We start from the raw sequence: 24847 nt of genomic DNA on the forward strand, positions 1-24847 counted from the left end.
ATCTCCTCTCTCTCTGCTCTTCCCACCAGGGCAGCTGTACCAACTTCATCCTCCTGAAGGCGCTCTGTGCCCAGGGCCACTTGGCTCCCCAGATCGGTCTTCAGCCCAGCCAGGACAGCCTCCACGTGGCCTACTGCTCCCAGTGCCACCACCCCGCAGCCCAGAGTGCCAGGTCCCTTTCTAGAATGCTGCTCCTGCTGCATCCCCCTTCCCAGACAGCCTGCAGAGCTGTACTGTCACTCCCACCTCCATAGGCCACCTCTCAGGCCCCACTTGACCAGATGAGAGGTCTTCTTGTTGAATTGGACATGGCATGAAGTCTTGGATTCTAATAAACCAGAGTTGTACTTTTTTGCTGAACAGCAAGGATTTGTCACTGTTTCAACGCTTCCCCATCTGAGTTGTGATTATTCTGTGCTGCCCAGATGTGTACCCTGGTGACCTGTAGATGCCAGGCATGAGTGACCCCACTGCCACCACTCTGTCTTCATCTGTCACCAAGGGATTGGAAAAGCACGTGCAATGTTGAGACCTCAATGAAAAAAACAATGGCTAATCATTTAACACTAAATGAAACAGCTGAATTTATTCTTTTCACTTGACTTGCTCTGAGGCACAAACAGGTTGAATATGCCCAGGTGGATTTGTAATCAGTATAGACTTAATGGGTGGATGGTGATGACCATGTCATCCCCCATGTTTGCAAAGGAAACAGTTGGCTGTAATAGCTCACATTATGTGTACAGAACAAAAGCAACACTCAATTTAATAAAAATCATCAAATCTTTCCTTACACTGAGTCATGTCTTTAACTGAGAAGGGAACATGTAGTGATATCTCTCCTTTCCCCACATCATACTTCTCACAATTGGGACAAATCCCCCTGAGTAAAGTGGGGCTCTAGTTTGTTTCCTGATCCCTTTAGTGAGAGATGGCATTGATGGAGCAGGTGCTGGTGTGGTGAAGAAGTGTCAGCCTTGGATGATGAGGAGGAGGAGGTGGGGAGAGGTGCCCAGGATCCCTCAGCTTGCTCAGGTGCTGAAGGGCCCTGTACTGTGTGGAGGGTGTGTGTGTGGGTCCAACAGTGTGGTGTCAGTAGGCAGCAGGGATCTGTTAGTATGTCTGCATCAGGTTCTATGGGCCTCAGACACTTAGAAACCACATTCACACAAATCTGACAAGAGTTCTTGTGAATGGTAGCCTTGTTTTGTCAACACCTAGCAGTTTTGGAAAGCAAGCTTTTGGATGCATCTGGGTGGGTCTGGAGATGTGACCTAGGGTATGTATGTTTCCCAGCCCATTCCTTCCTGGCACTGTTCCTTGCTCTGCTTCTTGACCACCATGAGCTAAGCAGCTTTGCTCTGTGCTTCCATGATATCCCTGCCCTGGAACCAGCCAATTATGGACTGAAACCATGGACAAATTAAACTTTTCCTCTATGCCATAGGTGTTGTGTTCTCTCAGTGAAAAGAAAGCTAATACAGATCCCAAGTCTTGGGTCTTGGTAATGCTTCATAAACCCAGATGTAAAGGATTTCTTGCCATTTCTCTTTTCTTTTGCAGAGCACACTGGGCTGGAGAATATTATTATAATGCAAGGACTCATTCTTGGGCCAGTGTTTTTGATCTCTTGACTTGTACTAAGACCAAACTGTGTTATAAAAGACAGCTTCTTTTTATTTCATCTATCCTCCTTACATTTGCCCCAGTTATAAGGCATATTAGCAGCAAGTCCTTTTAGGATGCTCTCTTTGGCCCTCATAATGAGGTCAAAACTTTTACTGGATAGAGAAGTTGAGTGTCAAAAAGATCTAGGCTTGCAAAGCTTGCAAGCTCCCCATGCTCCACAGGCTGGTATGAGTTACAGAAACCAAACACCAAAAAGAAAAATTCTTTCTATAGCTGCCACTCAAGACCTCTAAGAAAGGAATAGCACCAGGGAGAATCACAAGAAAGACAATAGAGCTAGGCATGATAGTGCACATCTGTATTCAAGCACTTGAGTGGCTGAAGCAAGAGGATTGCCACAAGTTGGGGCTACAGAGCGAATTCAAGAGCAGCTGAACTACAGAGCAGGACCCAGTCCAAAGAAAGAAAGAAGGAAGGAAGGAAAGAAAGAAAGAAAGAAAGAAAGAAAGAAAGAAAGAAAGAAAGAAAGAAAGAAAGAAAGAGAAAGACCACAGCAGAAGGCTGGATTACAACTGTCAGTACAGCAAATAAAACTCAACAGGAATATTTTCCCAGACAAGTACATAAGCCAAGGTTACAGTCACAAACCACCTGCCTAGACACACTAGATTTAATTGCTAAAATTACATTCTTTGTTTTGTTAGACAATAGGCAGCACTAGGGAAAAAGGTAGCATTAGAGTGCTACCTAGTGGGCCTTAATGGTAATTGCAAGTAAACTTAGAAAAGGCTGTAGAATGGGTCCTGGCTTCTCTCTCCCGGGCAAGGGTCTCAGGATGGGAGAGGGTGCACCTGCTTCCCTGGAGGATGCCTCTGCCTTGCAAGAAGGTTTGTTGTGGTGGTTGACACTGAGATGTCCTGAGGCCTCCCATGTTCATAGTTGTACCTTGGAAGGTAACTGGGCTTGTAGCTGACTTGCTATTAGGAGGTGGGGTCTGGCTGGAAGAGGCGGGTCACTGGAAGGTTTTATTGCCCTCCCTGTGTCCTGCCCGAGAGCCACCCACCACGGACTGAAAATGCGAGCCAAAATAAACCTCTCCTCCTTTAAGTCGTGGATGTCGGGTATTTGAGTCCCAGTGATGAGAAAGTGATTAGAGTAGGTTCCATCTGCACACAGAGCCACACACACAAAGTCTGGGCTCTCTGACCCAGGGGTCTTAGACACAACCTCTGACCAAACTCTGGGCCAGAGCAACTCCTAGAAACTTAAAAATAAAATCCCACACACTCCTGGCACTGAGGCAAACAGCATTACATGTTATGCCTCCCAGTTGTGATCAGAGAAAGGACATCCAAACTATGAGTCCCTAGCTGAACATAGGGACAAGTGTGGACACCTCAATCTGTGATGGAAAAGCCCAAGCCCCCGCTCCATGCACTACAAGGGTAAAGGGTAAGTATCTAATCGGTCCCAAGGGTAATCACAACTTCTGACCAATAAATGGCGTATGCAGAGCCAGGGGGAAATCCCTAGATAACTATGCTAAAAGATAAAAACAAGGAAAAAGACTGAATATTCTGGAAAAATCAGTTGATTTCACAGAATTCATCCAGCCATATCGGTAAACACACAAATGAATAAGCAGACAGACAAGAATCCAGGTGGAGATGAGGAAGAACCAGTATCCAGAGTTACCACATAGGTATCCAAAATATCCAGGTCCATTGGTAACAAATTTTTGAGATATCAAAAGAAACAAATTGTGACACTTGGGGAAAACACCCAAGAAACCCAGCTTTTGAGGGGGCCCAGGTGTAGGTCAACAACTCCAAGTGAGTGCTGTGTGTCCAAAGAACTTTCCAAAGGAAAGCACGCTTAAGGAATTAAAGCATGAGGACAACTTACTAATAGAGAACAACAATAGAGAGACGTTATTAAAGGATCACATTACATGTTACTGCATGGTTCCATTTGTAGGAAATGGCCAGAAAAGGCAAATTTATAAAAAGTAGATTTTGGTGCCTGCAGGAGACTGACAGGGAGGTACAGAGGTTTCTTTTTCTGGAGATGAAAATAGGAATTTTGATGGTGATGATTGTGGTGAACTTAGATTATAAATATATTAAAAATCACTTAACTATGTCCTTTAAACTGGTGAATTTTAGGATATATTTGAATTATATTTCAATAAAGACACAAGAAAATCAAAACCAACCAACCAAACAATAAACACAAAAACAAGGTCAGGCTGACGAGAGAGACAGGACCCCAGGGCCCGGCTCCCCAGGATTTGGGGTCCCTGTAGGTTCTGTCTCACTGTGCTGGTAGCAGGACCCTCCCCAGGGTGATGTCTTGGATGCTGTGCCCTCACTGTGACCCGAATCTGTGGTCTGAAAGCCCTTGGCCCTGACCCCAACACCCCGGGTCCAGGTTCTTCTGTGATGCGTGAGCAGCAGCAGCAACTGAACAAGGCGAGGAACATGTGCTAGCGGCAGATGGGTGGCCCCAGCCTGGTGCGCTTTGTCCTGCCAACCACTCTGCCCCCTCCACCGAGCCTCAGCTCTGGTTTGTGCTGAGAGAGCACTGCAGTCATTGCAGGGCCACTGGTTCTCCTCAGGGCTGAGGTCGTTTCCATAGCGGCTGTGCAGAGAACAGGGGACGGGGTCGTGGGTGTGAGTGCTCAGGCGAGGGCCGAGTGGAGCTGGGTGTGCTTACTTGCTCACAAGGAGGGGACATTGTTCACCTGGCCCAGCTACCCAGTGAGGGTCTTGGTCTGTTCATGACTTTTTTTTCTTTTTTTTTTTTTTTGGTACTGAAGCTCGAATTTGGGATTGACCTTGCACTTGTGAGGCAGGCGCCAGAACCACTGAGCTAAATCCCTGGTGACTTTTTTTCTTTCTTGAGATCAGTAAGACTGTTTGAGAGCTTCACTTTGCTAACAGCTGCGATCAGCTTAGCTCTCTAATGCTGGACCCAGAGCAGACTCTGTTAACTGGTGACAGTCCCCATGAAACCTAGATGTCACCTGGAGCTGCCAACGCGCGCCTCCCTCTGACACACTCTAACCAGGGTCTGGTATTGGGCTTGCAGGAGTGTTCATGACACAGTTCTGAGCTCACACCTTCAGGTTTGCTCTTGGTAACCTAGGGATGAGGCTGCTGTGAACTCAAGGCCCACCACTCCCCTGTCACAGTGATCTGTGCTGATGGCGTTCAGATGGGATCCACGGATGATGGGCAAGACCCCGCCTGCCTGGCCCACTTCCCATACCGTCTGCTCTCCCGACTGCGCTGCTCACCATCAGATCCTGCTGTCCTCCTACCGAGGGCTGCTGGGGATGCATCCATCAGCCACTGGCCCTTGGATGTGAGAGGAAGGTCGGTGATTGCAGGGGGACCGGGGTGACTGACACTGCCAGCTTCCATGGGGCCTCATTTCTACACCTTTGCAAGAAAGGCAACACACAGGGGTACTGAGAAGCCTATGGCAGAGACAGGTGCCCCTGTAGACCTCGAGGCCCATGATCTGAGACTCGCTAAGCCCTTCCCACTGCCGCTTCAGGCTGCCTACGAGGAACAGTGTGCTCTTCATTCAGGGGCCTCAAGGACAAATGCATCACTCAGAAGTGGACACCACCCTACAAGTCCTTCACTAAGAAATATCTGGGTTCCAACTCCATTCTTCCTCCGGGTTCACTTCCCTTCCACAGCCCATAGCACAGACCTGGCCTGCCTACCACCCTCCTGTCCTCTTCTCTCTGCCTTCTTCCCTCCCACTGAGAACAGCCCTGTGGGTACCACTCGTCCAGCACCAGGCACCCACATGGCAAGGCCACTTCTGCTGCGGCTGCCTGGGCTCTGCCCCAGGTGCTGCAGTCACACGGCAGCCCTGCAGGCCATGCTGGACTCTCGCCTGCATGGGCTCTTGGGGGCTGGGGCTGGGAAGCCCTCAACCGTGCTTCTGGAGAGAGCCGCACCCAGAGTGGCACTGGCCCTGATGGCTCTGGGATTCAGAATGCGCCTCCTGGCGGCTGCTCTGGCTCTGGAGCCTGCAGCTTCTGTCCCCACTGTAGCCATCTTGGTTGGGACCCATGGCTGCCTTCCATACCTGCCTTTGACCCCTCATCTACTTTGGCTGCTACTGTGTCCCTGGGCTCTCAGAGCTGGGGTCACAGCAAAGGCTCTGGGTTGGGAGCAGGGGTAGTCAGGTGATGTTTGCCAGGGCAAGATCCCCTGTCTTGTGGGAGCAGAGACAGTGACCCTGCACCCACTGTGGACACAGCAAGGATTTTCCCACCCATGGCAGAGAAGGAGAACCCTGTGCTTGCTGGTGTCTTCCTGGCCGTCACACCCTCGATGGGCCTGATGGCCCTGAGAGCAGACACCATGGGGTGTCTGGTTACCCTGGAGGACCTGACCACGAAGACCCCGTGCTCCATGCATGACAGGAAGCGCTGGATATGGACTGTGTGTTTCCCTCCCTGAGCTGCTCAGTACAGGTCGGGAACCTCGAGTGAGGACAGCAGGCGAGGGGCCTGAGGGACTGGGATGATGGGTGCCGTGTCAGAGGTGGTCTCCTCTGGCTCGCTGTCCCCGTCATCCAACGCCTCAGCAAGGGATGGGATGATCCTGACTGCGTCGTCCTGGAAGTGCACCTGCTTCTTCTTGGCCAGGCCATCTGCAGGCTGCAGAGGCAGCTCGGTCATGGTGTCAGGGTGCGGCAGGCTGCTGGTCCCCTGGGTCCCCCACAGGAGGCTCTTCGTGCTGGTGAAGAGGGAGCCAGAGGTCCCCTTGAGGGCCCCGTGGAAGGTGTAGGTCTGCTCCATGTCCCCAGAGCCTGTGGTGCTCACAGCGCTGCCTGAGGGATCTGTGTACTGCTCAGGGGAGGCCGGCCCCAATGCCCTGGCCTTGGTCTTCTTGCGCTTGCTCAGCAGGAAGTAGGCAAGGCCCGTGACAATGAGCATGGAGCCTGGTGACACGGGGGCAGGGTGAGACATCATGGAGCCCAAGCTCCTCCCACAGCCCCCCAGCAGTCAGGTATAAACAGGCCCAGGCTGAGTGGGACCCTTCCTGCCCTCCCTGCCCTCCTACCTGGGATGGTCACATGCCACACCAGCACAGGGTGGAGGAAGCAGGCCACTGACAGCAGCATGTAGGCCAGGAACTTCTGGAAGCAGCCCAGCCAGTGGGCCTTCTCCCTGGCCATGTGGGCCAGGGACCCCGGCTGGCACCTGGGAGGGAGGGAGGGTTAGCAGGGCTTGGAGAGCTGGGTAGACACACTGTGTGGTCAGATTGCTGCAGTGGCCCAGCTGAACACCTCATGGGCTAGTGTCAGAGACACCTGGGGTCTTCACTGTGGTTCCGCAGTGGGGGCTGGCCCAATCCCTCCAGAAAGGCTGCCTGTTCTGTCTTTGTGGGCAAGGGCAAAGGAAGGTGAATGGGAGGCAAGGGGCCCATAGGAAGTCTGCCGCAGAGGGGAGGTATGTGCATGGGGCTGCCTGGCCCTTGGGGCCTGGGTAGGTGGGTTGTGCCCTGCTCACTTGGGTGCAGGAGGAATTGACCTGGAAGAGGTTCCTTCCTCACAGGCATACGGAACCATGGATGGGCTTGGTGGCCAGCAGCACCAGGCCCAGGCTGGCTTTGGGGAAGTGGTGTGAAACAGGATTACTGAGTCCTCTGCTTTGGCTCCCTGCTGCCCTCTGCTGGCAGTGTGCATGTGTATGAGTGTGCATGTGTATGAGTGTGTGTGTGTGTGTGTGTGTGTGTGCAGTTGCAAAGCTCTCAAATGCTCTTTCACCACACACCCATGGTTCTTCCCCCAGACTCTCAGTGGGTGCAGCCAGAAGGGCACAGGGGTCCATGGTGCTGCTCAGGACCTGGGCCTGGGTGGTGGGCAGAGCAGTGGGGCTCAGGGCCTGGCTCCCTTTATCTTTTTTTTTTTTTTTTTTTGCTGTATCGGGGATCAAACTCAGGACCTTGCGCTTGCAAGGCAGGCACAGTGCCACTGAGCTAAATCCCCAGCCTGAGGGCCTGGCTCTCTTGCTGACAACATGGGACCTGGCAGTGCGGGCCCAGGCCCTGGTCATGCTGATGACAGAGTCCTCCCCCTGGGCATTGGCAGGGCAGCAGTTGGGCTTCCTGGCAGAGGCTCACAGCCCTCGACCTGTCCTGGTACTCACACCCAGCCTGGCTCCCCAAGCTGCCCTTCTCTGGGTGCTCACCCAGGGACAGCTGGACATTGGACCCTTGGGCTGTTCCTGGGCAGGAAAGCTGACTGCCTGGGATTGGGGTGAGTTCAGCCCTGAATGAACATGTCACTTGGTTTCTTGGCTGGGAGCAGGGAAAGGGAGGTTCTCAGCTCTCTCCTGTCCACACTAGCCACAGAGGCAGAAGCTCTGGGGTCTGGGTGGGTATTGATGGAGCCATGTCTGGGGACACTTACTTAAAGCAGACAGCCAGCAGCTGCACCACGAAGTAGGCCCCTTCGCACACAGCAATGGCAGTGCCTGTGAACCTGTGGTGGGGATAGGTGATGGTGACCCTTGCATGTCCCTGACTTCCAGCAGAACTTCCGTCACCCAAATCACATCCCTGGTGCTGCCTGGTGCCAGGGCCTGGCAGGAGGTGGTGTGAGCAGCAGGAGCATCTCTGCTGCAGTCACCTGGCAGGACCATGTAGACTCGCAGACCCTGAACTTCTCCCTCTTTCTCACATCCAGTTACTGGGAGCATCGGCTGTGTTCCTCAAACCTCCAGAGCCACCCCAGCCTTTCTGGCCCCATGGCATTTCCTGGGCCCAGCTGGCCTGGCCTTCCCCATCCCAGGCCTGTCCCTACTCCTCCGTGGTCACACTCCTGGCCCCTTCTGACACTGAGTCTGTTCTTACGCCTCCCCATCCAGAGTGCTGGTTCTCCAGGGACCCTCAAGTCAGACCTCCTGCATGTGTGGTAAATCACAGATTCAAGCACCCCCTCCCTGGACCTTATGTACCACTACTGTGGGGAATGTTGCTTAGGGGTTTGGAGGGCCTTGCTGGCCCACAAAACCAAATCTCTCAGCATCCTTCCAAGTTGTTCACTGATTCCCCTATTCCCTGAGTGCCTAGGGAGCTATCAGGTGCCTCAGGGCCTTTCCATCCTTCTCAGAAGGGCTCTCCTTCCTCCCTCATCTGTCTGGTGACGTCTTCCTTCTCTGTGCTGAAGGACGTGACCAAAGCTGCCATTTGTGGGCTACAGGGAGTGCCCTGGCCATGCCTGCTCCCTGGGTAAGCACTCTGTGAATGTGTCATGGGATGAATGGATGAGTGAGTGGGGCAAGATGCTTGTTGCAGGGGGACAGCTCAGGGATAGAGTCCCCTTAAGGCCATGGATGTTGTCTGGTTCTGATCAGTTGTGTGACAGGAGTGGGAGACTTGAACTTTCTGTGACTTGCTTTCCCCTCTATAAACTGAGGTAATCCCAGTGTTTCAACCTGCAAGTTGTGAGTCGATGCTTATAAGGTTCCCAGGACTGCGGTTGGCACGTGATGACCACTATGTAAATGTCAGTTACTCCTGCTCCCCACCCCTTTCTCACTGTGGGCGTGTTAATCTCTACTTTCTCCTCTCTCTATGCCCCCGCCTCCAGTGTCTGCCCAACTCTTAACCCTCAGTTTTAAAATGATGATAACTAACATTTCTGGTGTGATTGCTACGTGCCAAGCACAGTAAAAGCTTGACAAGCACTGGCTCCCTTGGTCTGGGCAACCCTTTTCTGCTCAGCATCTAACCACCTCCAGTTTATCTTCAAATGAGGATACTGAGGCACAGAGAGCTCCAGCCTCCTGATATGGCCACCTGGCTGTTCAGGAGAAGGAGCAAGACTTGGACCCAGTGCTCAGATGCCAGAGACATGTGACTAAGAAGTACACCAAGGCCTGGGCTTTGCAAAGCCAGAGGTAGAGCCTGATTCTGTCATCTGGGGTGGAGGGGAGTTTGAGATTGTGGAACCGAGAGGCTCCTGCAGATTTCCAAATGTGGGGTTGGAGTGTAGGGAATGGAGGTTCAGGCTTAGGAGCAGGGGGCCTGGGTCTCCTCAGGACACCCGGAGCACTCAGGGAGAAGCAGGGCTGGGTGGGTGACATCTGCATTAATGCCAGGACCCACAGTGCTCGGTGCTCTAGAGGCTGGGACAGAAGACATGGGAGGCAGCAGAGCCAAGAAAAAGCCACCTCGGGCAATGGGGACTTCAGCCCGATGCTGGGGGCTAGGGGTAGGAAGTCAGCCTGGGCAGCCCACAGTAGGCCAAGACACCTGTGCTCCGTGGCTTGGCAGTGGGTGGTGTGGCTATTCAAGGGTGTAAATGAGTGGTGTGAAATATGCTGTGGACTGAGGTGGAGGGAGCCATTGAGGTCTTCAGAGAGACCCGTGTGTAGAGGTACAGTGTGGACAGGGCAAGGAGGGTGGCCTGTGGGCCCAAAGGCATCCGAGGTGCTGTGGTGGATGAGGCTGCTCAGGATGCAGCAGCCATTGCAGTGCGGGTGCCACATGGGGTGGGGAAGTGGAAGGCGCAGACTAGGACCTGGCAGGCCACTACAGCTCTCAGCTTAGGACCCTTGGGCATCTGGGGGCTGGAAGGAGCAGCTTCCTTTACCACCAGGAGAAGATGGCCGGGAGATGCTTGGGAGGGGGACCCCAGTTCTGATACCAGACATCACTGCACTTTGGTCTCTTTCCTGTCAGGGGCAGCTTGTGGCAGAGGAGAAAGGACAGGGGTTGCAGAACCTGGACCTACTGCTCAGAGCCTGCTGGTGTGGGCCAGCTCCTGCTCCTTTTGAATTTCCTCCTTTGCACAATCAAGACAATGTGCTCCTCTCCCAGGGACCGGGGGCCATCAGGGTTCAATGAGGTGATGCAAACAAGACGTTGAGCTGCACTTGGCCTTGGGGGGGGGAGCTCAAATCTACAGCCTATGACCCCATTCCCCACCTTCCAAATAGGAGCTCTGTTCATGTTTTCTGAATAAAGAGATGATTAAAGGGGTGCATGGGTGGGTGTGTGGCTGGATGGAGAGGTAGGTGGATGGATGGATGAATGGTTAGATGAATGGATGGGTGAGTGGATGGATAGGTGGATGAATGAGTGGATGGATAGATGGATGGATGGATGGATGGGTGGATGGATGGATGGATGGAGGAGTGGGTGGGTGGGAGGGTGGATAGGTGGATAAGTGAGTGGATGGATAGATGGATGGATGGATGGGTGGATGGATGAGTGGTTGAATGAATGAATGGATGGATGAGTGAATGGGTGCGTGAGTGGATGGATAGGTGGATGAATGAGTGGATGGATAGATGGATGAGTGGATGGATGAGTGGATGGATGAGTGGGTGGGCGGGCGGGGGGATAGGTGGATGAGTGAGTGGATGGATGGATGGATGGATGGGTGGATGGATGAGTGGATGGATGGATGGATGGATGAGTGGGTGGGGGGGATAGGTGGATGGATGGGTGGATGGATGGATGGATGAGTGGGTGGGCGGGCGGGGGGATATGTGGATGAGTGAGTGGATGGATAGATGGATAGATGGATGGGTGGATGGATGGATGGGTGGATGGATGAGTGGATGGATGGATGGGTGGATAGATGAGTGGATGGATGGATGGATGGGTGGATGGATGAGTGGATGGATGGATGGATGGATGAGTGAATGGGTGCGTGAGTGGATGGATGGATGGATGAGTAGACAGATGGGTGGTTGTGTGAGTGGATAAGTGGGTGGATAGAGGGATAGTTGGTTGATTTAAGGGATGACCTGTCTAAACTAGGAGCTATCGTAGAAGCCTCCTGGGTCAGGAGGCTTCCTCCACTCTGGGAGGGAGTCAGTAGCTCTGGGTCAGCACAGGTGGACAGGTGTGGGGCAAATGGGCAGCCCTGCGGCAGGGAAGGGCGGGTGCACGTACTCACAGCAGATAGAAGGCCAGGCTTTTGAACTGCCCCCGGAGGAGGGTCTCGGTGCCCACGCCGATCAACACTGAGGGAGGAGAGGAGAGGTAGAGTTGCTGGGCGTCCACACTGTGGCACTGCCCGCCCCGAGGAGGGCCTTGGCTGTGGGGAGCTGTCTCCCAGGGTGGAGGTCGGTCATTTTTTCTCCACGTGGAGGCTGGGGCTGGGAAGGCACAGGAGAGCCCCGGGGCCATCTCCTCCTATCTCCTCAGAGCATCTTAACGGTGCCAACAGCCCGGGGGCTCCTTGCCCTTGACAGGAAATTGTCACCCTGCACATGCTGTCCTTTCAAGACCCTCACTGTCTTGTGCTGTGTGGCTGGGCCTCAGTGTGTGGTCAAGACAGGTCTGTCCCACCTTTCTCTCCCTGTGCTGGCTGCTGGAGTGGCCTTGCTCTCTCTTAGGGACCAGGTGGCTGCATTCGCCCACTCATGGCTCAGGGCCTAGTGCTGACCACACCCGGGTCTGGTGCTGAGCACTGCCAGGGTGCTGGAGCCCTGACCCTTGCTCTGGCCACTCCTTGTGGGGACTTTACCAGCACATCTTTGACCTGTCCAGCTGGGCTTGAGGATGCTGCAGTGACAGCATGTGGCTCCTGTGCAGAGGGCTCTGCCTCTTGTGGTCACACTTGTGTTTTTCTGGTGACATCACTGTGAATATGTCCAGCCTGCCTCGTCCCAAGGGAGCCAGTGACCCCTCATCCATGCTGCTTCCCTGCATCCTGGCCCTTCATTTATGCCCACAGGGACGCCCTGTGAGTTCCCCTTCCACACGCTTTAACTCCTGCTGAGATGCCACCCCTGCACAGTAGGGAGGAGCCACCTGCTCCCCCTGTGGGGGTCACTGGGAGAGGCTAGCCGAGCCCCTCAATGTTGGCAGTGTTGCTTGAATGTTGGATGGAGGGCCTGTGTCCCCTCCCATGCCTCAGGGCAGAGTATGCTAGGCACCCCACTCCACCCCGGCTCCTGCCTGGCTGCTGGTGCTGGGCAAGGCTGTAACAGTGACCACCCTTCCCCACCGGGGTGTCAGACTTGCTGATGAGTGCCTTAGGGCTCTCTCACACACACATCATCCACACATACAGGTCACCCACACATCCCCAACCTTCACATGTCACAATGGGGCACAGTGAAGCTCCAGACCTTCACCACATTATCTGGGCTGGGAGCAGAGGACAGAGGCCCAGGCCTACTACCCACCAGGATGGATGAGTACGTGACTGTGCGAGTGAACATGCATGTGTGAAAATGTATTGCAAAAGCATGTGCAGGTGTGTGTGTGTGTGTGTGTGTGTGTGTGTGTGTGCTATGAAGTCACAGGCCACTCATCCAGCAGGTACTATGCATCCTACCCTGTCGCACACAGCACTTTCCATTTATCAACTTGTCTGATCATCCCAATAATCACCCCATTTTACAGCAGAGGAAACTGAGGCACAGACAATGTCAGCAGACTGGCCAACCAGTCACAGAGGCCCAGGTCAAATGCTGCATTTCAATCTCACATTTTCAGTTAATAGCTGAGTTGCTCTGTCTCCCTGGGACTCAGTTTTCCCCTTGTACCTGAGGTACAGAATGGCTATGAGGATTTTGTGAGCACCACACAAGTGTGCAGTGAAGCCACTTGTTAGTTTTCGGAATCAAGGGCTCACCCTGACTGCAGAAGAAGGACTACCCATCAAGGGATGGGGCCTGGGCCTCAGGAAGAGTGTCTGACTCAAGGTTGAGCTTGTGCCTTCTCTGGGTGGGCAGGGCTCCCTCCATGGCCATGGTCTGGCAGAGCTGTGTGGGCTGGGACAGAGGCCTGGCAGGTGACAGGAAGGGTCTTAGAGCCCAGCCCTTCTCCTGCTGTGTGGCATTGGTGTCTGGAAAGCTGTCCCAGTGGGGAGTCAGGGGAGCGAGAGGTGTCTGGGTCTGGGAGCTCCCTGGCTGTGCCACTCACCACCTGACCCCAGGTGCCACCATACACCTGACCTGCAGAGGTCTCCAGGTGCCTCTCGTTCGATCTGCACATCTCCTGGGTGGGAACAGGCAGTCCTTGTACTGAGGAAAAGCCCAGCAGGTCCCCAGGGTGCAGCACCTGGCCAGGCTCACAAGGGCCCAGGGCAGGGAGAAGCCCAAGCCTGGGAGAGAGGGATGGTGGTGGCAACGGTCGGGGAAGGACAGGGATGAGGATGGTGTTCCAGGGGCCTTGTGAGCCTTGGAGGGAGCCCCACGTTGGTCTGGATAGTGGAGCCCTGTACCCCCAAGCTCAGCTGTGGAAGGGTCTGCAGTTTGCATCAGCAAAGGCAAGAAGCCACACCTCAATGCCTCCCTGACCCTGGCATCCATGGCCTCCCCGTCAGAGTCCAAAACTGGGGGCTGCTGGGGCTGCAACCCCAGAGGACCTGAGGTCCCCTCCATGCCAAGGGTGGGGAAAGCACAGGGCTGCATAGGAAGTGCCCATCTGAGCCTGGGCAGACAGTCCAGACCCACAATCAGAGAGATGCCAAGGATGGGAGCAGCCCCAGTGCTTGGGGTGGACCCACATCATTTACACCAGGGCAAAGCTATTTCCTGCTCCCCAAATCTAGGCTCATCAGTGTGACTTGCTTTAGACCTTGGGGTGTTACTGATATGGAAAAGTTTTAGATAACTTAATAGATTGAATATTAAGGTAGTTGTAGAAGCAAAATAAGTAATGTGTTCCTTTAAGATTTGCTCTTCCCGTAACTCCTTGTTTAGGGTGAGGATTATCAGACTCTAACCTGTAACTTCATTAACCTAACAAAGTTACCGTGCCAGGGAGAATTTACAATGTATATGGCCTATCTTGTGTCTCTGACTTGTAAATAGGAACTGGAATTGTATTTACATATCAAAGACCACTAGGGATGAGATAATGCCTAAAAAGGGTATAAAAAGGGAAATGCTGAACAAAGGGGGCCAGATACGGACCAGACTGGTTTCTGGTGTTCCCGCCCTCTGGAGAGAAGAAATTTTACTATTTTATCCAAATTCTGTGTCTCTGTGTATTTCTTTCTGAGATTTCTGCAACACTACCAGACATGATGCAAGCACAGACATTCAATGACTCCAGAGTCATTGCCTCGATCACATGCCTGGGTTAGCCTGCTGGAGCATGAGGGACTCACAAAGCAGGGCCACCCTTGCACTCCAGCGCTAGTCTGGAGAGGCTGTCTGTCCCCCACGCAGGGACACAGTCTGCCTACTGCAGCAGTGCTGTCTGGCCTGTTCCCCTGATGTGAGTGAGAATAGCAAAGCTATGGCCTGCAAACTGTGGAGGTTTCCCAGCACTGGTTACACAGCACATCCTGTTTAAGACAGCTTTACTGAGGTGTTCTTAACCTGCACACACTTCACTTACACAAAGTACAACTTGACAAGCATTGATGTTTGTCCATACCCACACAGCCACCACTACAATCAGGAGAACGAGCCTTCCCCAAATTTCCTGCTATGGTATCATTGTAACCCTACCATCCCAGCCTTCTGTGTTACTGGGGATTTGTCTGTATTTTCCACCAGCCTTAATCAATGGAGTCAACAGTATGTACAGTACTTATCTTTGGGCTGTCTTCTTCCTCTAGCACAATTATTTCCAGATTCATGGATTCATAGCACGTGTCTGAAGGTCACACCTCTCTCAAAGAGTGGTGTCCATGGGAGGAGCGGCCTCAGTTTTCTTCCGACTCACTTACATATGGGCACATGGGTTGCTACTGTAAGTGTGGCTGCGATGGTCACTCATGATGCTCTTTGCAGGGTTACACGCTTCCTTTGCTCTTGGGTAAATGCCTTTCAGTGGACTGGCTGGACCCTATGGCAGGTGTACACTGACCTTTTGAGAAACTGTCCAATCTTTTCAAAGCAATCACACCACAGTGCATTCCCATAAGCAGTGTGTGCGAGTTTCATACCCTCATCCACGGGGCAACACTTGGCATGGAGGCAGCCTGTTCATTCCAGCCCCTCTAATAGGCATGTAATCGCACCTCATGATGGTCTGAGTTTGCATTTCCCCAATGGCTAATGATTGGAACATCTTTCCACGTACTTATCTGCCATCCTTGTCAGCTTCAATTTTCACTGCCCTAACATATTTTGAAGAGAAATTTAAGAGAAAGTCTTAAAGTTTGAGGATATCCAATGTATCCATTCTTTTATGAATTGAACTTTGTGTCCAAGGAATCCCCACATAACCCATCACTCAAGTTGCATCCTATTGTCTAGGACTTTGGTAGTTTCAGGTTTCACATGTAAGTCTAGGATCCATTTTGAGTATATGGTACAAAGTATATACAGAAGTTCACTGGCAAATGAATATTCAATGTTCCACCGTCTTTGGTTGTCAAAAGGTACATTTACCACACTGAACTGCCTCTGTGCTGTTGTCAAAACTCAGTTACTTATACATGTCTAGGGGTCTTTCTGGGCTCTCTTCTGACTCACTGATCTACTTGTCTTTCTTTGTATCAATACTGCACTGTCTTGGTTTCTTTGCTTTAAAATAAGACTTAAAATCAGGTCAATATTAATCCTTTCATTGCTCTTTGCTTTTACAGTTGTTTTGGCTATACTAGGCCTTTTACATGTGCATGTGAATTTTAGAAACAGCAGTCCATTCTCTCTATCTCAAGCCTCCTGAGATTTTGATCCATACTACATTAAAGCTTTTTAACAATATTAAGTCTTCTGATCCATAGACAAAACATATTTTCTGCACTGATTTAGGATTTAGATCTTTGCTTTGTAATTTTTCAGCAATGCCTTTTGTTTTCTAGTGCACGGGTTTTTAAAAATATCTCTTGTCCAATTCATCTCTAAGTGCTTCATATTTTTGTATTATATTTAAATATGCATTGTATTTAAATGTTATAATTTTCTAATCTTTGCTGGTGTGTGATGACACACCTGAATATTGTACAGGCATTCCTTGTTTAACAGCTTACCTGTTTAATAACTGTTTGCACTTAGGACTGCGGCACTCCGTTCAGACTTACAGCCCTCTGCTGAGGCTTACGACCTATCTTGTTTTTGAATTGTTTTTACACCTTGTTTATTGAGCCTCAAAGTCTTTTTTGTACAGTACACCTTGTTTATTATACAGTATTATCATTTTCACTGATTGTACCATACAGTACAGTACTACAGGTTTATGTTCTGTTATACGTTAGAGTACTGCGTGTAAGAGTTATGTGAATAAAAGCAAAGTCACCAAGGTGGAGTTTCCTTTGACCATTTCTTTGTTCTGAATATTGTAATGTACATACTATATACAACTCCTCATTAGCAACCAATTCATTTAATGACACAGTCATGGGAGTGGAACTTGGTTGTTAAGCAAGGAATGTCTGCATATTGATCTTGTCTTTGGCAACCTTGCGAAACCTTTTATTCATTCTTGTGGCTTTGGGGGTAGATTTCAGCAGATTTTCTACAGATGATCATGTGATCTGTGAATAGAGTTTTTCTTTTTCCTCAGCAGTCTGTATGCATTTTGTTTCTTTCATTGCATGAATGCACTGGCTCAAAGGCCCAGTGCAGTGCTGATGGGGTGTGGTGCCAGTGGACAGCGTTGTTCCTTCGCCAGTCTTGGGAGAAAGGCATTTGGTCCTCTGAAGTAGCAGAATGCTTTTTGTACATTGTTATGTTGAGACCTAAAATGTCCCTCAAAGCCTCAAGTGCTCACAGGTGGGGCTTTTGAAAGGTGATTAGATTATGGGCACTATAGCTGACTTACTGTTAGGAAGCCACGTCTGGTCCTAAGAGGCAGGTCACTGTGGGTGTGACCTGGAAGGGTCTGTCTGCCTTCCCTGCTCCTCTCTGCACTCTGCTTCCTGTCCACTGTGAAGTGAACAGCTTCTCCTCCGCCAGGCCCCTCCACCAGGCCCTTCCACCATACCATTTTTTCCTGGGGGCCGTGGAGCATGGACTGAAGCATGAGCCAAAATGAACCCTTCCTCCTTTAAGTTGTGGGTATCGCGTGTTTTTTCCCAGTGAAGAGGAAAGTGGCTAAGACACAGATTCTTTTTTTAGGCTGAGGAAGTTTCCCCCAATTGCTAGCTTGCTGATATTTTTATCATGAAAGAATATTGGATCTGGGCAAAAGCTTCCTCTGTACCACTAAGGTGATAACAGCCTTTCTTGTTTAGTTTGCTAATATGGTGGCTTGGTCCTTTTGTCTGCTAACAAAAAACCACAGACTGAATAGTTTACAGACAACAGACATTTAGTTCTCATCATCTTGGAGGCTGAGAGGTCCAGAATCAGGTGCCCGCTCCTGTGTCTCCTGAGGTCCACTTGCTCACAGAATACTGGGTTCGCACTGTGACTCTGGGGGATGCTTGAAGGCCTCTCTTACAGGGACTCCAAAATATGAATTTTGGAGGCCTCTTGCAGCCTGGCTCCTGCCCCTTCTCAGCCTCCCAGCCTGTGCTGCCTGGTTCCCTCCCTCTGGTCTCATTCATCCTCTACATTCCCTGTGTCCCATGTACACCTCTGGCATTGACATGAATGGAGTGGGGACTGTGGGCCATTGGCAGCTGGCCCACTATGTGGTTGGACCCTACAGTTGTACCTGTGGACACTGTGGACAGGAAATGGAAGCTTACAGAATTCAGGTGACACGCACAGAGTCACACACTGAGTTGGGAGGGCACACTTATAGGATGGTGGCTGGGCTGTTTGGTCCTCAGGTTGGCTCCCTGGTCACTGGGCACAGACCCTGGGGCTGAAGTCCTGCCGAACATCCACGATACAGAGACCAGCAAGTGCTCGCCCACTCATTGAGTTGGAAGCAAGCTCTAGATTTGTGTTCTGAACATGAGAAGGAAGGGAAGGAATGCTGCTCTCAGCAGGAGGGAGGGAAATTTTGTTTACTCATCCAGTCCCTCAGATCAGGAAAGACAAACAGCCGCCGTCACCAGAAAATTGGAAACACAGCAAAAGTGGCACGGTCTCCACAGGGGATGGGTCCCCGGCAGGCAGGTGATGTTGTTTAGGAGGTGGTCCCTGGCTCTACGCGTGTGTGGGGGAATTAGCATGCAGGGTCCAAGATCATTCCTTTGGAAGCAACTGTTTTCTGGAAGGCTTTGAACAGGGCCAAGGTCGGGCCATGCATTTGCTGTGCCCTTCAGCAAATGAGGGCCCTGGCTGTGGGTGCTGCTTTCACCCTCATCTATATTAATAAGCACTGCACGTGGGGCTGTGGAGAATTCGGCCTCCTTGGTCCTGTGGAGAGTTGGGTTCATAGGTCAAACCCTGGAGCAAAACAATCCTAAGTGGTCCCAGCTGAGCCTGAGCCCTGTACTCACTGGAGGGGCTGCTACAAATGTCCTTCTACCTGGGCTCTTCCTTGAGAGCTCCTGTGTTGCCCCCATGGGGTGAGTCAGCCTGGAGTCCCCACACCTGACTTGCGACTGACCATGGGACTGACCTCTGCCAAGCCCCAAGCATCCAGAGCCTCAGTCTCTCCAGATGTAAAATGGGCTTGTGCTCCGCAGAGCAGGCATCTATGTGTTGTGGCAAGATGATGACTCTGACGCTGTCTGCAACTGGCCTAGGAATGTCCCTTCTAGAGATGTGTGAGGCTCTTGCCTCCTTGCTCCCTGTCTTAAGAACTTGAGCCTTGTGTGCTACTTTCCCAACCTCAGTTTCCCTCCGGGCAGCAGGGATGAGTGTGCACAGGACACTGCCTTAAGGGAGAGACAGAGCCTGTGTTTAAAGCCACTGCACAGAGCATGGCCCCCGGGAAAGACGTAGGACCACACTGCTGTTACCAGCTGCCAGAGCCGGGAAGGATGGGAAGGATGAAACAAAGCCCCTGAAGCTGGACAAGTTGGCACAGGCCTGCAGTTCCAGCACTCTGAGAGGCTGAGGCAGGAGGATCGCAAGTTCAAGCTCAGCTCAGACAACTTAGGGGCTTAGTAAGACCCTGGATCAAAATTTAAAAATCTTAAAAAAGGCTAGGGATGTAGCTCAGTGAAAGTTCCAGTACCACAGAGGGAGGAAAAAAGCCTCATAGAGGGAGAAGTCTGAGCACAGACTCATCCTGCTGGACAGGCCTTGCCCATGTGATGGAGAAGGAGGCCCAGGGCCACCATGCCCAGCAGTTAAACCAGTGTCCCAGGTCCCTGTCCTGTCAGTCTGCAGCCAGACCAGTCCCAGGCAGAACTGCGCAGGCCGAGCGTGTTCTGTCTTGGTGTCTGTGCCTTCTGTCGGGTGTGCCTGGGCACCCACCATGAGAGTGACAGGCAGTAGCACCCACAGCAGGAAGTCGTTCCGAGTGCCGCTCCTCAGGGTGGTGGCTTCTTGGGTGGTGCTGGGCCACATCTCAGCAACAGGGGCACCCAGAGGTCACACACATAGGTGTGCACACACACATAGACATGTGCCCAATGCCTGCCCAGGCCAGGGAGGGATGCCACAGAGCCCAGTGCGGGTAGGCAGGGTGGGTCAGTGACCTCCTGTAAGTGTGGTAACTGCTCCAAGCCACAGAATTTCCAGACTTTACAACCCTGCCTGGGCACAGTCCACCCCACACCTGCTAGCCCTGGTTTGGCACTGGTGCTGCCCTATCTGTGCCCCAGAAGCATGTGACCTCAGCATGGACAGCAATGCCCATGGGTCACTGTATACCCTAAGGAGCATCATCCTGAGAGGCTGGGGACAGGGGCTCCCCGGTGAGTGGCACCCGCCCTCTGGTGGCAGCCAGGTCCTGTTTGCAGGGGCCGGGGGAGGCTGGCACTCAGGGGCCCTGGGTGGAATGGCTTCTGAGCCCCTGGGACACAGCCTCCCCTGCAGCGGGTGGGGCCACCTCGGGCCCACTCCCCCCGGCTTTCCCCAAAGTGCCGGCCAGCTCTGTTTGAAATCTCCTTTCCTCCTTAGCAGCAGTGCCCTGACAATGAGGCCTGGACTTTCCAGCAGAGGATTTCAGTGAAAAAGAGGCTTAAGGGAGGAAGGAATTTGCAAATCTTATACACTGGAAATAGGCCAAGTGTCCAGTATGCAGGAGGGAACTTGAAACCGGTGAGGGCACCAAAGCCCTTCTCCCCCTCGCTCCCAGAGCCTGTAAGGCTCTCTGAAAGCCTGCCTGCTAGAAGGCAATGATGATAGGGCCTATTTTTAGCCTGAATCTGGTCTTGAAACTGGCTGTGAGGTTCCGCTCCACATTACCAGCAGCTGGCGCAGAGATAGAGCTGTAGTTAGGAAGAGCAGCGTAGCTGTATGGAGGGCTGCAGACGCTTATACTGCTTGAAATAAATCTGCCTCTTGGGTTGTCTTTCCCAATCCATTAGAAGGACAGAGGCCCACATCTCACACAGCTTCCTGGAAGGGGCCTGGCCTGGCTCTGCGGTTAGGTTTCCTGGCAGCTGGCAGGGACACCACATACCTGTTTGGAGCCCAGGGCCTGGTTGCTAGTGACTGGTGGACACTAGTGACAGTGGCAGAGCAGGACTCTAACCCTGTTGTGGGCTAGCATCCTGTACCCAGTTAGCACCCTGTTAGCACCCTGTACCCAGGCTGGCCTGCGGATCCTTGGTGGACACCCCCCTGTATAGGTGACATGGTGGCTCGGCAGGTAGGTGGGCTGCTCCTCCACCAGCTTCTTCCCTCAGGGTCTCCACAGGCCCACTTTCCTATCCTAAGGTGTAGGCAGGGCTATGGAAAGCCCAGGGGCCAGGGTTCCAGGCCCACTGTCCATCTGACCTGCAGCCCAACCTTGGGTAAGGTCATGGCTCCTGCTGGAACTCAGCAGCCCCACCTCATGCCTGGAGGGTGGGGTGAGGCCCTCTCTATGGTTCTGCCTCTGACTCCTGATTCAGGTGCCCTCGGATTGGATTGGCCCAGGTTCCCCCAGCTCTGAGCCTGTCCCTGGGCCTCACCCTCAGTTCTTAACTGTGCATAGCATTGCATCCTCAATATGCTGAAACACCTGGCTACAGTCCACCCTACTGGACAGAAAGTGCATCAGGGGAGTGGTTCCTCTAAGGTCGCACATCCAGCAGAGGTCAGGGCCATGGCCGGGACTGGGGCTGTTGGTGTCTGAACTGGCGACTTCCTGAAGGAAACTTCTGTTTGGAGACTGTGTTGGCCATGTGTCTCTTCCTGGTCCCAAGGGACAGAGACTTCAAGCTTTGCTTTGCTTCCTTGTGTCCCCAGCACACATTCTATCCCTGGGGACCAGCAAAGAGGGCTCTGTCTTGGGGAAGGCCTTTCTGTGCAAACTGTCTGCAGCCCAGACCCTCTTCACTCCAGAAGCCCATGGGTGCTCTGTGGTCAAGTCCCACTGGACGTTCTGCCTCTGGGGTATTCCGGTTAGCTCTGGAGTGTGCCCAGCCTGTGCCCCCAGGGCAGAGCTGCCCCCGAACTGGCGTTCTAGTTCCCCATGGGCCTCTTCCTTATGACAAGAACAGTTTACTCAGCCCTCTTCAAAGCTCTACAAGCAGGGGTGATGCTCACGTGTGCCCTTTGCACCTGCACCCCAGGCCCCACCTCCCCTCCCCACCCTCTAGGTGGTGGGACCCAGAGCCGGCCCCTCTGCAGCTGAGGATGATGTGGGTCTTGAAGCTGCACTGAGGGTGGGCTGCAGCCAGGCACAGCACAGCCCCACATTGCTCCTTGTAGCAGCAGAGCTTCCCAGGGTGCTGGGAAGGAGCTAAGGAAAGAGAACAGCCATGGGCCTATCGGCTGGGTGGGGTCTTACCTGAGGCGGTGGTGATGCCCAGGATCCGGCAGGTGTACTCCAGCCCGGTCCAGAACACCCAGAGCTTCATGGTGGGGGTGCAGCAAGTCCAGTGGGCAGGCAGCAAGGGCTCCAACCTAGGGATGCTTGGGACGGCTACGTGTGCAGGCAGATAGGAGCTGTGGCTGCCGGCGGGTCCCAGAGTGCAGCCCTGCCTTCCCAGCCAGTCCTGGCCACCACATCCCAGGAGGTGTGAGCCTGGCTGGTCAGGCACACAGCTTAATCATTACCTCAGAAGAATGCTCCAGCCTGGCCCGGAGCCGCTGGCCCAGTGGCAGCGAGATCAGGCCAATTAGGGCTGGGCTGCAGGAGCCTGGAGCCAGCGATTAACCATTTCTGGCTGGGAGGAAGGAGTGGCGAAGGAAAGAGCCCGGCCCTTTCTTAGTAGGCAGTGCTACTCAGAAAGTCACACCTGGGCTGCATACCTGCTGGCCCCAGGGACCCAGAGGAGACCACCAGTGCCCATCTAGTTATATGTGGGTGGGAGAGGGATGAGTCTGTAAGTCACTCACAGAAACAGCTTCTGCCGGAGGCCCAGCTCTGAAGCTTTTCTAGCCTGGTGGAGCCAGACTCTGAGTGACGGGGCTCCGCCCAGAGCACACGGGACCGTTCTGTCCTTCGTCCCCAACAGAGAGCAGCAACACAGGAGGGGAAATCCCTCTATTCCTCCTGACGGGAGTTGCTATGTCAATAATTGACAGGGTGACCTTGGGGAACCAAAGGTATCAGGGAACTTTGGTAACTGGAGACAATGAACGGAGGTGCTGCTGGGTGAGGAGTCTCAGGGTGAAGCATTCTTGGGACTGCGCCAGGCCCCTCTAAATTGGCCCCTCTTAAATCCTTGGTTCCCACCTGCCTAATGGATGAAGTGGACCCAGTGGCAGCAAGCTTTAGTCCTTTTGTTAGGTGCTTCAACAAAATCTGTCCTCTGTGCACATGGGCCCAACAAGGCAAGGAGCAGGCTCACCACCCTGGTGGTAACAGAGCAGGTGTCATCCTCCTCTTCTTGTCCAAGGGTGCCACCCGCTCATTGAGGAGGAGTTTTCTTTTTCAGTTGTTGTAGTGCGGTGGATTTGGTTGACTTGCACAGCTCCCACCTCTCTGTGTTGCTTCCCCTTGAATGAGTTCAAGAACCTCTGTGCTCTGTGGTCTTCAGGGTTAGCGTTAGAAACTCTTGCTTCAGGCTCATCATGTGTGAGGCCATGCGTCAGATTCCCAGCACCACACACACACCACATCCCACACCCACCACACACCACACACATACCACACACACATACACACACAGTACATCACACACCACAAACACACTATGTAGCACACACACACACACACACACACACACACACACACACACACGGTATGGCTCTGTCCTGGTGAGGTCTGTGGTACGGACCTTGGGGTCCCAGGAAGTCCCTAAGGAAGACAAAGGGAGCCTGACTTATCCCCAGGCCAGGGTGCAGGTGTGCTGACCTCCATCACAGAAAAGGAGTTTCAGGACACATCAGTGAGAGACATAAAGAGGTTTATTGGCCAGAATTTAAAATCCACATTCAGAGAAACAGAGCTCGGCCTCAGGGAGAGACGCTTCCGGCTTCTGGCTGGGGTATTCATAGGGTGGAGGTCTATGGTGGTGTGGCCCCATGGAGAGATCTGGTTGCAGGTGCAAGGTGGTGGCTCTTCCTCAGCCACCACAGCTGACGGACACAGCTTGTCCACAAGGAAAGGTCCAGGTCTCAGGTGGACAGATGGGTCTGCTCACAGGGCAGAAGATTCATTGCAAGGGAAGGGAGTGGCCCAGGCGTGCTGTGTCTTTAAGGTCCTCAGAAATTTTTGACTACGTCTGTGTCCCAAACTGTAATTTTCATTAAAAGCACAATTTTAAAATTATGATTTTCCTTGTCCCTTTCTACCTACCTTATTTCTCCTAACTTGCCTTGGTTTGACGTAAACCTTATATAAATTCTTAGCTTTGTGGACTGTTTATTAATAGGCCACTGGTCTACTAGCAGATTATTTACTGACTCTCACCTCTGCTGCAAGCTGTGACACATCCTGACACCGTGCACACCCTCCCCGAGTGCTGTTCTGGCATAGCCGTGGCACACACTGAATTGAAGCTTCGGGGAACTGAATTGAAGCTGGGGAGCTGAAGGGCTTGGGGGCAGTACCTGGGGCTCTACTTGCTTCTTCACAATCCCTTTTCTTTGAGTGGCTGGACATTCTGGAAATCCACAGAAGTCACTTGCTGCTTCTTGGTTACCAGCTGCTGGTTTTGTGTGACATTTGAACACTCAGGCCTTGCTCAGTGGGGTTTGTTTACTATACCGGTCATGTCTGCCTCCTCCCCTGGCACTTCTTAGGGACAAGCATCTGACCAGTGTGGGCTGACTTCCCAGGAGGGGCACGTGCTCAGGGGCCTCAGGGGAAGCACCCCTCTGTTGTCATAAAGGGCTGGAGGACAGGAGGTGTCCTTCCCCTTGGAAACTCTG

At 52.7% G+C, this 24847-nt stretch overlaps 1 protein-coding gene and 1 long non-coding RNA gene across 3 annotated transcripts in view; one reads left to right on the plus strand and one right to left on the minus strand.

The window, feature by feature from the left end:
• Positions 1–312: 312 nt before the first annotated feature.
• Tmem72 (transmembrane protein 72) lies at positions 313–22950 on the minus strand. 2 transcript variants are annotated; one of them, XM_004875332.4, is made up of 5 exons: positions 22317–22950; positions 11572–11638; positions 8071–8142; positions 6720–6859; positions 313–6597 (listed from the first exon to the last, which is right to left on the minus strand). In XM_004875332.4, the coding sequence occupies exons 1-5, from the start codon at positions 22384–22386 to the stop codon at positions 6119–6121; spliced, it is 828 nt and encodes a 275-aa protein (XP_004875389.2). In that variant the 5' UTR covers positions 22387–22950; the 3' UTR covers positions 313–6118. The 2 variants fall into 2 exon arrangements, with proteins under 2 accessions (XP_004875389.2, XP_004875392.2); XM_004875335.4 differs by lacking the exon at positions 8071–8142 and having other exon boundaries at positions 22317–22949.
• The window catches only part of LOC110347378 (uncharacterized), a 114147-nt gene continuing 109639 nt past the window's right edge, over positions 20340–24847 (plus strand). Inside the window, exon 1 of the long non-coding RNA XR_015451126.1 lies at positions 20340–21191. This is a non-coding gene — a long non-coding RNA (uncharacterized LOC110347378). The remainder of the gene's footprint in view (positions 21192–24847) is intronic.

This window comes from Heterocephalus glaber, unplaced genomic scaffold (genome assembly GCF_053883595.1).
Source record: "Heterocephalus glaber isolate CG9 unplaced genomic scaffold, H.glaber_assembly_v1.0 deba00001195, whole genome shotgun sequence".
Lineage (NCBI taxonomy): Eukaryota > Metazoa > Chordata > Mammalia > Rodentia > Bathyergidae > Heterocephalus > Heterocephalus glaber.